Raw genomic sequence first — 12,884 nt, 5'->3', positions numbered from 1 at the left:
GCTGGAAGAGATCATAAATGTCGGCTCCTCCATGACTGAAAGTGTAAATGGGCCCGGTCCATACTCTATCGACTATAAAGCGGAGTCGCTTTTTCGAATGCTGTGGTAGTGCTGAACCATTCCCTGAATTGAAAGTGATTGGCAAGAATCCAAAGGGCCGGAATGTCTTTCACTGCTTTCACAATTCACTTCGAACCTGCGATGCCCCGCTTTGCATGATCAGACGGCACATCGACATCTCCAGCTGCAAGCGAGTCATTGAGATTTTTCGAGAGATAGGGGGCCGGTAATACCTGGTAGCCAGAACAGCCGCTGCGACCAGCTCCACCGACATATAGCACCTCTGGAGGTCTCCAGAGGATAAAATAGATAACCCTGTGTCCATGGTAGCTGTGGGGGCATTTCATCATCTACTGAATTCCCACCATATCTTCCGCCAAGTAAGCACGTTCCGGACTTAGGTCCAGCTAATCCCGGTCGACTTTTGTTCTTGGTCGAAGCGTCAACGATTTTATCTATGTGCATGTGAACCAGATCTGACCAAATTGACTTGACTGTGTGCACTGAACAAAATGTCACGCACGAAGAAAGCCGCGCGGAAGCAAGGAAAATCGCAGAAACGTAAGGCGGAAGATGATTCTGAGGAGCCACCAGCGAAGGCTCAAAAGGTGTCTGAGAAGCCGGAAGCAAGGACCAAAACGCCGCATCAAGGAGAGCCTGCTCAGCACCGGTCTGTCAGCCATGACGAATCCATCGCAAAGAGAGATCCAGCACTCCTGGCAGACTTCTTTGCACAGAAAGTGGCGAAACATTATGGTGACACTACCATCATTGAACAACAAGACATTGGGATCGCCAGAGATTGGATTTTGGATACAACCGAGTTTGACCAGCCGCATATTGCAGAGAACCTGCCCGCTTATCTGGACAAGTTCGTGGAAGGTGGCAGAGATGCCTTGACAACCGTCGACGCCGACGGCACCCCCAAAGCCCTGATCATCTCGCCATCTGGCATTCGAGTTGCAGACGTTGTGCGAGAGCTCCGAGAATACACTACTGCTACCTCGAAAGTGGGAAAACTCATCGCCAAACATCAGAAGCTGAAGGAAAACATCGACTACTTGTCCAAAACGAAGACCGGCATAGTGGTGAGTACGCCAGCACGATTCAGAGATCTCGTCAATCACGGCGCACTCAAAACCTCATCTCTTGTTGCCGTCGTCATCGATGCCTCGTACCAAGATGAGAAGCGAAGGATGCTCACCGACATGGCAGAAATATTCAAACAATTGATCGAGTTTCTCGGACAAGACAGCATCAAAACCAGACTGGACGATAGCCATGGAGCAACGCTACTCGTCTTCTAATGTCAGGACGGTCTCTAGCCAAAGAAATACAAGGCTGGCGCAGATTGATCCTGCGTGGCACTGCCTTGGCAGTTCCTACGCGGCTTCCAGACTTTTCTTTCGGCTGCAGCTGCCTGAATTTTCCGGGCTAAGCGCGAGCGGGGAGCCGCCGGTTCAAGCCTGAAACAAGCCCCAACTTCGCTCCCGCTTTTTCCAAGCCGTACCTGCGCCTGCACTCTGCCATATGCAGGCGGTTTTCTCAAGCTTCACTCTACCGGTAGCTATCATTCGACAACTTCTTTGGCTTTATCAGAGCTTCCACAGACCGAAAACGCCATACCAATCCCTTGACGTCAATCAGCACACGGCCTCAAACCCCTCTTCATCCACGAACGCACGCGACAACGCCCTACCGAGCCGAGCCGACCACACCACTAGCGAGAAGACGTTAAGATGGGTTCTAGCCACTATCAATCATATCTCAAGGCAATCGGAGCTCAAGACAAAGCCCGATCTGTTAGTTCACCGACAACCTCCATCCCCCGAAAACCTGCGAACCGATCAATCTCGCCTGCCAGCATCTCCTCACCAATACACACGCAAAATGCACCGCAAACTCCCAACACACAGCCACGCAGCGTAAGTGGCACGCCTGCATCCACGGCACCTTCGTCTGTCTCCAACATTCCACAGCCGCCAGCAACTCCATTAGCGAGTCACCCACCTGACTTGCCAAAAATCAAGCAGTCCAACCTAACAGCCATTACACCCGATCAAATTTCGTCTGCCCTGTCTTCCGCTTTGACCTTGCAGAACGCAGCATCTACTCAACATGACAAGAGACCGTTTACAGCCTTGCTACTCGGGCCCGACAACTCCACCACCTTGTTGAGCCACTTCTCAATTTCTCATATTCGCCACGCCGAATCTGAGCTGGCCCGATTGGCCTCAGATCACTTTCCCTCTAGCTACTTGGCTTCTTGCACTTTGGTCAGCACATGGGAGCCTTGTGCTATGTGTGCTGGTACTATCTACTGGTCTGGAATTGGCCGAGTCATCTACGCCGCTAGCGAGAGCAAGTTAAAAGACCTGACCGGTGACAATAATGATGAGAACCTTACAATGTCTTTGCCCTGCAGAACGGTTCTCCGTGCCGGTCAGCGCGATGTCGAGGTGATTGGACCTGTGTTAGAATGGGAATCGAAGGTGTTGCAGGAGGCTTCCCGCTGGTGGCAGCAACATGGCGGTAAAGACACTCTCAGCAAAGCAGCCAGCATCCGAAGCAATGGTACAGGCCATGCATCTCGTGAGAGCATAAGTACGCCAATGACCTGGACCCATGAGGACAGCGTACTGAGCTCAATTGGCGAAGATGGCGAATACAAGGCTGATTTAGACATTGATTGGATGCGCTGAAGTGCGGTCACCATACTGTCTCGTCTTTATTTTCTCTTCAAGACCCTGTCGATTCTGCCGGCATGAGACCAGTTTCGGGTCAGCCTGCTCGAGGGCTGTAGCAAACAAAAGTGATTCATTCCCGGTTCAGGGGAATTCGGCTATTTTTTTCTCGACATAAACTGGGACGTTGATGTCGCGCAATGCAAGTAGGACGACGCGATCCAGTGTATTTGAGCGTGACCAGGGACTCATTGAAGCGAATAGCCTCGAAGGGTGCCAATGTGTATATCAATGATAACTCAAATGATCAATGCCGACAGACCTACTGCCTGGTACGCTTCCCTAATCTCCTTCAGGGCAGTTCGACTCTCCGCTCAAGGTCTGTGCCTGAAACCTGGAGCTTCCTCTACTATGAAGACAGCACAGTTTCCAACAGGTAGAGACCATCCTACGCTTCGGCTCGGGCTCTGTGATTCTGTTTGATGTACCGTAGCAGCATATCAGCAAGGATAATATCAGCGTTCCTACACAGACTCCTGAAAAGTCGATTACAGAAAGGCATGTTCAGTCTCAGTAAGACCCTGGCTTTTGCGTGATACGATGTCGAATAGCCCGTAGAGACCGCGGAAGACCAAGGATCGTAGAGGAGTGCTGTCGTCAATCCTGAATGCTTGATGCCAAGTGACAGGCAGTGACTGCTGCCCTCCCATTGGCCCACTGACATCGCCACTCAACCCCGACGCCTTTTTTAAGGCGGCTGATTCTGCATCTATCTTCTCTTCACTCCTCTGTCATGCTACGACATCCGTAACACGACGCATGGACCTGACACCGCCGCCATCTCGTCCTCCAGTATCCACGTCGTCGCACCCCTCAGCTATCGAGATTCAGTCGCCTGAGATCTGCGTCATCTGCTTGGATCTTCTCAGCGTTGCCTCGCCTGCAGATCAAGATCACTCAGCGGCCAGGCTCACCACCAGCAATGGCGACACAGCCAAGGTAGCAACGGCCCTGCCATGTCAGCACAGCCAATTCCACTACTCCTGCCTGGGCACGTGGTTCAGCCACTCCCAAACATGCCCGCTCTGCAAGACCTCCGTCCAGTGCCTCACCATCCATCATGACGGAAGCGAAGCCGAGACGATCACCCTCCCACCCTCGCAGCCCTTACCACAACGACGCCCTCCACCCCGCCGTCGCTTCCACCCACCCACACTCTTCCACCCACGAAGCTCCGGCCCCGCCAAGCCCCCCACCGCCACCGAGCTCACCCTCGCCTTCCGCCGCCAGCTCTACGCCCGCCGCATCCCAAGCCTCTACCGGGGCCGCGGCATTACTCGGTCTGGCGCGCGCAAACGTCCCATACGCCCCAACATCACGCCCGCATCCTTCGGCCCCTCGGCACCTGACGCCCAGCGCCTGCACCGCCTAGCCACGATCTGGATCCGGCGCGAACTCCTGCTCTTCCCCTTCCTGCACCCGACCTCACCCGAACCTTCCCACCCTTCTTCCTTCACAACCACCCCCACCCTCCCCACGGGACTAGGAGTTACCCCGCGATCTCACAACGACGGAGGGGAATACACCCGCCCCCCACAACGCCGCACCACAGCCGCGCATCTCCTCCCCTTCACGTTGGCGGTCCTGCAGCGCATCGACCTGAAAGGCTCCGCGGGCCAGGCGGTCGAGCTGCTGGGCGAGTATCTGGGGCGGGAGAACGCGCAGCTGTTCTGTCATGAGTTGGTCGGGTTTCTGGGGAGTGGGGCGCGGAGTGTGGAGGAGTGGGATGGAGAGGTGATGTATTGGTTTGATGGGGAGGGGGAGGGGGAGGTGAGGAGTGGGAAGGGGGAGGTTTTGGGGAGGTTGGATGACGGCGATGGTGGTGATGAGGAGGGTGACGAAGAGGAGGGGGAGGGGCCCGCTGTGAAGAGGTGAGGGAGGCGTTGGAGCTAAAGGACGTGGCTTCGGGTGGGGACAACCATGGTACGAGGGCGGGAGATGGGATGTACTGGGAGAATGGAAAGGACGTGGGTTAAGCATAGCCCTGGCTGGCCACGATACGACAACGACACCTAACTCGTTTTGCAGCGTCATAGAAGAGCGAACAAGGCACAAAGCTTTTATTTTTCGCCGCAGCATAGACCATGGTACGACACACTATACGGGTGGCCATAACACCGTCTCTCAAGAAAGGTCAAGCAACAAGCATGTCATCCTACGAAGTTGCCTCCCTTTTCGCGCACACGGGTTGCTACGCCCACATTTTCCACGGGAGCTTCCCTTCCAGCCCGTCCATACGTTTTCATGTACCGTAAGCCATAAAGCATTAAAACAATTGCCCCCCAATAGCAGCGACGACTTGAGTCTAAGATTCCCAAGTTGTCAGTATGGCCGGGTACTCCTTTTTGCTGGTTCCCAAATCAGCGAAGACGGCATCATCGCCTGTTGTATGGTCAGCTTGTTCCGTAGCCTGGTAGAGGCACTCACCCTTCAGATGCTTAACGCGGATTTCATCTTCACCCTCTAGCTTTTCTACTTCTTCCTTCGGCGTGTCCAGTCCATGTTTCTCATCTCGCGGCAAACCTTCCAGCGCCTTGTCAGGTCCACCACTTTCGCCAATTAGGAGGAATTGAGTGTTAACGTAGTCCAACACTTTTGGCTGCAGTGGCATCCACCTGCGGCCGTTAAATTCATCCAGGATTTCTTGCGGGTATTCGGGATCCTTGTCGAGCGAGGCATTGGCCGGGCCTGGTGCTTTGGGGTTCTTGGCGGAGATGACAAAGGAGCCTTGCTCTTTGATGCCGACATCCTTCTGCACCTCGCCGAGAGAGGACGGGATGGTCGTCATGTAAGCAAAATGACTCTCGCGGCCAGTGGTAGTGATGGCATACACGCCCTCAGCGACAGGCGTGGCAGGAGGGGAATGGCTCGTTCCGGCAGTTTTGGTTGCATAGTCGCTGGCAGACAGAAAAGATTCCTTCAGGTCCTTGAAGGACTTCTTTGCGCCTTCGATGAATACCATGAAGCGATCTTTGCCAGATAGCGGTAACACCTTCTTGGGAATGGCGACTAGGCGGCAGTTTCCTTCATCTCCGATAGGACCGTCGCCAAGCTTTGCGCCCTTGGGAAGTGGTCGCAGAATCATGTAGGAGCGGGCGATGTCGTTGACGTCCTGCGGCTCGGAAATGTTGACGCGAGCACGGAAGAAGAAGTAGACAATGCCTTTCTCGAGGATAGCCGAAGGGACCTCGTCATTGCGGGCCTCGGGTTCGACCGCGTCACCATTAGTGGTAGCTTGCGCCGCGGGCTCAGGCTTAGGCTTGTTGGCAGATTCATCGCTAGGCTTTGAGTCGGCTGCAGGCTGCGATTCGATAGGCTTTGACTGCTCTTGAGCTGTAGCAGCTTCTTGTGACTTGTCCTGCGCAGGCTCCAGGTTGGTATGCGGCTCTGACTGTTTCTCAGACTGATGATCCGCCTGTTTGTCACCTGGCTTAGATTCTTCGTTGGCTTCCGGCTGCAGTGCACCACTCGCCTTTGGCTCATTCGCATTCTCTTGTTTTGGCTGCTCAGGCTCGGCTTGAGGTGCGGCGTTTTGCTGGAGAGTCGTATCGTCTTCCTTTGGTTGCTGCTCTGACGTGGCCTGAGGTGCGGCAGATGGCTGATCCGTGTCAGGTTTGTCAGCAGGAGCGGTATCGCCATTCTCAGCGGGAGCTGGCTTAGGGTCTTCCTTCTTGTCGCTAATCAGAGTTAGCGTCGCAACTGCGAGATTAGAGCGTGACATACACGTCCATGGCGTCTTCAATGCTCTGCTGTTTCTCATCGCCCTTCTGGGAGCTCTTCCTGCCGCGCTTGGCGCTCGGGGAACTCCCAGCGGCATCGCTCTTGCGCTTTCTGACAATGCCAGACTCGGGCGGATCGGTGTAGACTGGGCTAGAGTCGGATGCGGCGACACGCGCTGAGCGCCTAGGGGTGACCATAATTGCGACTTTGATAGAAGCTGATGGCGGTACCGATGGAAAGCAGATCAGGGGAGAGGTCGAGTTGAAGTTGGAGCTGCCGCTGCAGGTCTGATCGAGCGGCTTGCCTCAATGACGCAATTACGGGGTCGCGTGGGAATCGCCCCGAGTTTTTAGCTTCAGGAACAAGCTACAAAAAGCAGCAACGCTAAACCCGTTCTTGCCAGGCAGAATGCGGGGGAACCAAAATCCGGAGTGTGCCGTTTGAGAATTAGTTATTATCAACCGGTACAGATATGTTTGATGTATGAATCAGAGAACAAGGCACATTGATGCCAGTGTCCAGAGATTCAGTTGAGCAAACAACCGAACGTGCCGACTCCAGCGAACCTCCAAGGCCAATCATAACTCGACCCTCATTTTCCAGGGTCTGACCGATGGAGGGTATCCAATGAAATCCTTGAGCCCCTGCGCTGCAGCCGTAATTACATAGCTGTTGTCGTCAAGTTAAGATATCATGTGCCACTGCTGCAGGCCCGAGTGAGACATTTTCAGTCAAGAACCATCTCGTCATTGCAAGCTTCTGGTGGCCCTTCTGAGAATCCTGTTGAGCCTGTTGATGTGTCCACCAGAGGTGTACGCTGGCCTTCAGTCTTATCAGAGCTGTCGGTCTGCTGCTGGTGGGGTTTGCCTCTCATCAAACGATGGGCGATACTTGACTGCGACCCTCGCTTCTTCCGGCGCTTAGCAGGTGGTGCTCGGCTCTGCACGTCGCCGAAGTCTGCCACATCGACTTCACCTCGCTTCCCATGTTGATTGAGCGGACTGGATTGCAAGCCATCTGAGTTGTGACCTTGTGGTCCGCCGAGACCGTTAGTCTGCAGTTTTGATGAAGACTGCCGCCATCCCAATTGCCGCATACCACGAGTTATTTCCTCATCAACGTCTGGAATGAGATGTGGTGCTGGCTTGTCATCATCTGACTCGGAAGATGGCTCCTCGTACTGTTCTGGTCGGATGACTTCGACATCTCCATCATATCCAATATCGTCTTGATTCAATTCCTCTACCGACAGTTCGCATTTCGAAGACTGGCGAGAACGTTTGGGGTGCCTGATAGTTTTTGGTGATATCGGTGGTGACACTGACAGTGGCATAGGTCCGGAAGCGATACAGTTACGCTATCGCTCCTTGGTTTGCTTCTCGCTCGACCAAGTTGATGAGGCAGAGTCAAAGTTTTCACGTTGGGGCCAAGTCAGCCGCATCTTCCGACAGACGGGACATGAACAAGTTCGTGGCCGACAGCTGAGTTGTATCGTCTTTGCTTACTGACGCGGGTGTGGTGTTAGGGAACGAACGGAGGAGAAGCGAAAAGAACGACGACGTGATTACCTTCACGAAAAAGTCTTGGCGCCAATCCTGCCAGCTTTGAGCGCCCCAGTCTTTTCCCTTCGCGGCATTGCTGCATCACGTAGCCACCAACAACAGGCATGAAGCCTGAGCGGCAGAGCGGAAGCCATATCGTGGTCTCGCTTGCCCAGCATTGACTTCTGATAACGTATCCTCGTGAGTGGAGATCGAGGTGCCCCCAAGTTTCGTCCAACGATTAGCTTTTGGATAGTCTCGTGGCCATTATGCGAGGATCCGCGGCATTTCCCACAGGTCGACTGTGTCCCTAGCCCGCATTACCATGCCCTTCCCGTGGGGTCTTGGCTGAAGGGCGGAGGCGATTCGATCGTTGCTACACCGAACCCCACACGGTCAAGTTTTTGCAGACTGCTGTTGCATCACACGCGAGCGGGACGTCTTGGCTCGCCTTGTCCCGACTATCTTATCCTTGATCGTGTTCGTGGCCAAGTATGAACGGCAATGGCTTTACCTCCGGCCAACCTTTGGTGTCGGCTATTGAACGATGTCGAGCGGGGCCATCAGAGATTTATAACATGCTGCTTCCGCCCTTCTTGGACTCTGAACTCGGTCCATCTACCATCACAGCGCCAAAACGAGACTATGACCCCAATTGACAGCAAGTCGAACCTCGCTCGACACGGTGACCTCGAGGAGGTCACTTCTCACGATGACAATGCCCGAAGCAATACTGGCGAACGTATCATCACTATGGACCCCGAACGCAGGAAGCAGGTCGAGAAATCTCTCAAACGCAAACTAGACGCTCGCTGTTCCATCTTCGTTCTGATCTATATCATGAACTACCTCGATCGCAACAATATCGCTGCAGCACGCTTGGGCGGTCTACAAGACGACCTCAACATCAACAACACCCAATATGCCACCTGTCTATCGATCCTTTATGTCGGTTACATATTAATGCAGGTTCCCTCCAACATGCTCATCAATAGGATATCCCGACCTTCTTGGTATATCAGTGGAGCAATGCTCTTGTGGGGCTTGATAAGCACGCTCTCCGGCAACACACAGAACTTTGGCGGTATGGTAGCGGTGAGATTCTGCATTGGTTTCGTCGAGGCGGCCTTTCTGCCTGGAGCTCTACTCATTTTGTCCAAATGGTTCACAAAACGAGAGCTCACAACGCGTAACGCCATCCTCTTCTGCGGCAACCTAATCAGCAATGCCTTCTCCGCCCTTGTGGGCGCTGCTGTTCTCTCCAACATGGAAGGCACGTTAGGCCACCGTGCCTGGCGCTGGCTGTATTGGATCGAAGGCGCAGTCACCATGTTCATCGCCATTATGGCGGCCTTCATATTGCCAGATCTGCCGCACAACACCCGGGGATTCACAGCCGAAGAACGCGAAGTAGCAGTGTTGCGCATGACCGAGGATGTGGGCGAAGCCGATAAGGACTCCGATGAAATGGGCCCCTTGGATGGATTGTACATGTGCCTCAAGGATTGGAAGATCTACGTTATGATGCTGACTTTCACATCGTATGTAGTAGGGTTGTCCTTCAATGCGTTCTTCCCTACCTTGACGGAGACGCTCGGCTTCTCCTACATCCCGACCCTGCTCATGAGCTCTCCACCATGGGCATTCTCTTGCATTGTGTCACTTATCAACGCCTGGCACACGGATCGCACTCAAGAGAAATTCTGGCACATGGTCCTACCTATTGCTGGCGGCCTCGTCGGCTTCATCATCTCCATGTCGACCCTTAACGTCGCGGCGCGCTATGTGGCGCTCTTCCTGCAGGCCTCAGCGTATGCGGGCTTCATCGTCTTCTACTCGTGGATATCTTCGTCCTTCCCTCGGCCCCCAGCAAAGAGGGCAGTGGCCATCGCCTTGGTGAACGCATTTTCGCAACTTGGCAACATTGCAGGATCGTACGTGTGGGATCTGCCCGAGAATGGCTTTAGGAAGAGCTATGGCATTGTGACGGCGATGTTTGGGGTGACGATCATTGGGATTTGGATCTTCAGAATGATCTTGGTTGATCTGAACAAGAAGATTGAAGCAGGCGAGCGGGCATGGGACACCAGAGGCGATGTCGCAGCAGAGACGGCTGCGACCGAGGGTGTCACGGTCGAAGAAGGGCAGAAGCTGCAAAGGGGTTTCAGGTATCTGGTGTGAGCCCAGTAGATAAATACTATATCAGCATAGAAGAAAATTAGATCCCATAATAGTACTTCATTCGCTTTGCTGAGGCTGGCTCCCCCCGCCAAGTTTTCACTGCCTGCCTTCACTTGGCAGAGGCAGCTACTCGACGTCACGTACAAGCCAGAGGCCGAGTAACATGGTCTGATAGACTAAAAACTTCCTGCTCACCGCAGACCAAGCAGTTTCAGTCCAGCACTTATCACTCCAACCAGTGCGAAAATCAGACATTGCAGATCCCCTGCTCAAAATGTCGTCACTTCCCCCCTTTCCCCCGAAGCAGCCGACGTCTCTGGCCTGCCGCCTCAAAGCTAAAGCTAACCACATCCGGCAACCGTAGATTCGATAAGGTTGAAAAAGAAGCATCATCACCACCCACCCCGGGCCACAAGCCTTTGGGTACCGGCACGTCGAGCGCTGGGACCCGCTCTTCTCATCATGGATTTAGGTGCTGTTCGGAGCCTTAACCTGGGCTTTCGCGGCCGAGGCCGAGCACCGCTCGATACTTGTCACGCGAATGAGGTAGCCGTAGGATCCCCATCGAGAGTTGTGGCCAGACTTGCCATGGGCGATTTTAGCTCCGTTGCGTTGTGATGAGACGAGTGGTGCCCTGTTCTGCGCTGCTGGCGTGCCTCCTCTCAATTAGCTACAGGGGGAGTATGGTTGGGTGTATATAAGAGACAGCTGCCCGTCTTCTGAGAGACCACAGCACCACAGACCGAGACTGACTCACATTCTGTTGCGCGAAAACATCACAGCAGCACAGTCCCCAATTCGACCCAACCAACCATGTCACACTCAACATCAGCGGCAACATCGTCACCCACTCCCTCCGCACCCACAGAGCCCCTCTCCATCCTCATCATCGGCTCCGGCATCGCTGGCCCCACACTCGCCACCTTCCTGCTACAACAGTCCCCCTCGTCCTCCTCCTCCACGTCCTCCCCTCCTCCTCCTGCTCCTCCTGTTCCTAAGATAACCCTCCTAGAGCGCCGCCCCTTACACCGCATCTCGCACGGCCAAAACGTCGACGTGCGCGGCGCCGGCCTCACCATCATCCGCAAACTGGGGTTGGAGGGCGCGGTGCGCGCCGCCTCGACGGGCGAGAAGGGCGTCAAGTGGGTCGATGGTCGGGATCGCGTGTGGGCGGCTTTTGGGGCCGGGAAGGAGCCGGAGGGAGGAGGAGATGCGGGGGCGGGCGCGGGGGCGCCGACGGCGGACGTGGAGATATTGAGGGGGAGACTGGCGGAGCTGTGTTTGGGGAGGTTGAGGGATGTGAGTAAGGGGTGGGGGAAAGGAGAGGGGGTGGAGGAGGTGTTTGGCGAGAGGGTGGAGAGGTTGGAGGAGAGGGAGGGGAAGGTGTATGTTAGGTTTAGGGGGGAGGGGAGGGAGAGCTGTTTTGATGTGGTGGTTGGGGCAGATGGACTGCAGAGTCTGACGAGGAGGATGGTGTGGGGCGAGGAGGGTGAGGAGGAGCGCGTGAAGAGGTTGGGTGCGTACGGAGGGTTCTTCAGCATGCCAAAGAGCGAGGGCGATGATGAGTGGCGGCGGTGGTTTCATGCTGACGGCAGAAGGGGCGTGATGTTGAGACCGGATCGAGAGAACGGGCGGACGACCGTGTTCATGTATGTCGTCAACAACAAGGATGCGAGGCTGAGAGAAGTCGCTGCTAAGGGCAGAGAGGATTTGCAGGCGCAGAAGGATCTTTTGGAGCAATACTTCACCGGCGCTGGCTGGGAATGTGAGAGGGTCCTGTCGCAGATGCGGACAGCGAAGGATTTCTACTACGACATGATCGGCCAAGTCAAGATGGACGCTTGGAGTAAGGGCAGGGTTGTTCTACTGGGCGACGCTGGGTGAATGTGCTCCTATCTCTACCACGAAGTCGGCTAACAGATGCAGCTACTGTGCCTCGCCCTTCTCTGGCATGGGCACTACGCTGGCACTCATGGGCGCCTACAACCTAGCTGGCGCCTTGAAACGCCATCCTCAAGATCCGGGAGTGGCTTTTGCTGAGTACGAGGCGGAAATGAGACCCATTGTCGATCGTGCGCAGAAGCTGGCGCCGGGCATGCCGTGGTTCTTCAATCCGGAAACAGCATGGGGCGTGTGGGCGCTGAACTGTTTTGTATGGCTGCTCCAATGCTCCGGACTGATCATCCAGACGATCAAGTATCTAGGGCCGCCGGCAAAGAAGGTGGCCGTCAAAGACTATGGCTTTCGAAATTTGCCGGAGTGGTGGCTCGATGGACAGATGCACATTGAGAGCAAGAAGGCACAATGAATCGAACGAGCTGACAATACTGGCGAGGGAGATGGTTGAGCAACATTTAGCTTACAACGGTGTCAGGAGAGGAGGGCCTAAACATCTGGACAAGCATCTTCATAAGATACATCATCATCTATTTCGCTCTTGACCTTGAACAAGAAGCCGTCGACTGCTTCACCAGACTTGTCCACCGTAGCACCCATCGTCACTCACCTAGATTCAACTTTGATCCCTTTGATATTTGTAAAACGAGGTGGTAGGAGCCCTCGTCGAAGTCAGACTTTGCGCAGTGGTTGAGTCAGGTCTCAACAGCAATTTGTGACGGAGTCGTCATTCTCGGCGCTG

General features: G+C 54.6%; 7 protein-coding genes across 7 annotated transcripts; 5 read left to right on the top strand and 2 right to left on the bottom strand.

Annotated features, from left to right (window-relative positions):
- Positions 1-572: 572 nt before the first annotated feature.
- Positions 573-1,367, top strand: HMPREF1541_03349 (uncharacterized protein; the record flags this gene model as incomplete). Its single annotated transcript, XM_008717701.1, has 1 exon — positions 573-1,367. One exon carries the CDS (start codon positions 573-575, stop codon positions 1,365-1,367), a length of 795 nt encoding a protein of 264 aa, XP_008715923.1.
- Positions 1,368-1,799: 432 nt separating this feature from the next.
- Positions 1,800-2,762, top strand: HMPREF1541_03348 (uncharacterized protein; the record flags this gene model as incomplete). Its single annotated transcript, XM_008717700.1, has 1 exon — positions 1,800-2,762. The coding sequence occupies one exon, from the start codon at positions 1,800-1,802 to the stop codon at positions 2,760-2,762; it is 963 nt and encodes a 320-aa protein (XP_008715922.1).
- An 801-nt stretch (positions 2,763-3,563) lies between these two features.
- On the top strand, positions 3,564-4,679 carry HMPREF1541_03347 (uncharacterized protein; the record flags this gene model as incomplete). Its single annotated transcript, XM_008717699.1, has 1 exon — positions 3,564-4,679. The coding sequence occupies one exon, from the start codon at positions 3,564-3,566 to the stop codon at positions 4,677-4,679; it is 1,116 nt and encodes a 371-aa protein (XP_008715921.1).
- A 430-nt stretch (positions 4,680-5,109) lies between these two features.
- Positions 5,110-6,721, bottom strand: HMPREF1541_03346 (uncharacterized protein; the record flags this gene model as incomplete). The annotated part of the gene is made up of 3 exons (XM_008717698.1): positions 5,110-5,186; positions 5,232-6,481; positions 6,528-6,721. The coding sequence occupies 3 exons, from the start codon at positions 6,719-6,721 to the stop codon at positions 5,110-5,112; spliced, it is 1,521 nt and encodes a 506-aa protein (XP_008715920.1).
- Positions 6,722-7,251: 530 nt separating this feature from the next.
- On the bottom strand, positions 7,252-7,857 carry HMPREF1541_03345 (uncharacterized protein; the record flags this gene model as incomplete). Its single annotated transcript, XM_008717697.1, has 1 exon — positions 7,252-7,857. One exon carries the CDS (start codon positions 7,855-7,857, stop codon positions 7,252-7,254), a length of 606 nt encoding a protein of 201 aa, XP_008715919.1.
- Positions 7,858-8,710: 853 nt separating this feature from the next.
- Positions 8,711-10,246, top strand: HMPREF1541_03344 (uncharacterized protein; the record flags this gene model as incomplete). Its single annotated transcript, XM_008717696.1, has 1 exon — positions 8,711-10,246. One exon carries the CDS (start codon positions 8,711-8,713, stop codon positions 10,244-10,246), a length of 1,536 nt encoding a protein of 511 aa, XP_008715918.1.
- Positions 10,247-11,059: 813 nt separating this feature from the next.
- On the top strand, positions 11,060-12,554 carry HMPREF1541_03343 (uncharacterized protein; the record flags this gene model as incomplete). Its single annotated transcript, XM_008717695.1, has 2 exons — positions 11,060-12,126; positions 12,173-12,554. The coding sequence occupies 2 exons, from the start codon at positions 11,060-11,062 to the stop codon at positions 12,552-12,554; spliced, it is 1,449 nt and encodes a 482-aa protein (XP_008715917.1).
- Positions 12,555-12,884: the final 330 nt, after the last annotated feature.

Source organism: Cyphellophora europaea, assembly GCF_000365145.1.
Source record: "Cyphellophora europaea CBS 101466 unplaced genomic scaffold supercont1.3, whole genome shotgun sequence".
In the NCBI taxonomy this organism is placed as follows: Eukaryota; Fungi; Ascomycota; class Eurotiomycetes; order Chaetothyriales; family Cyphellophoraceae; genus Cyphellophora; species Cyphellophora europaea.
The sequence above is the reverse complement of the archived record's forward strand: the minus strand, read 5'-3'. Positions and strand labels throughout refer to the sequence as shown.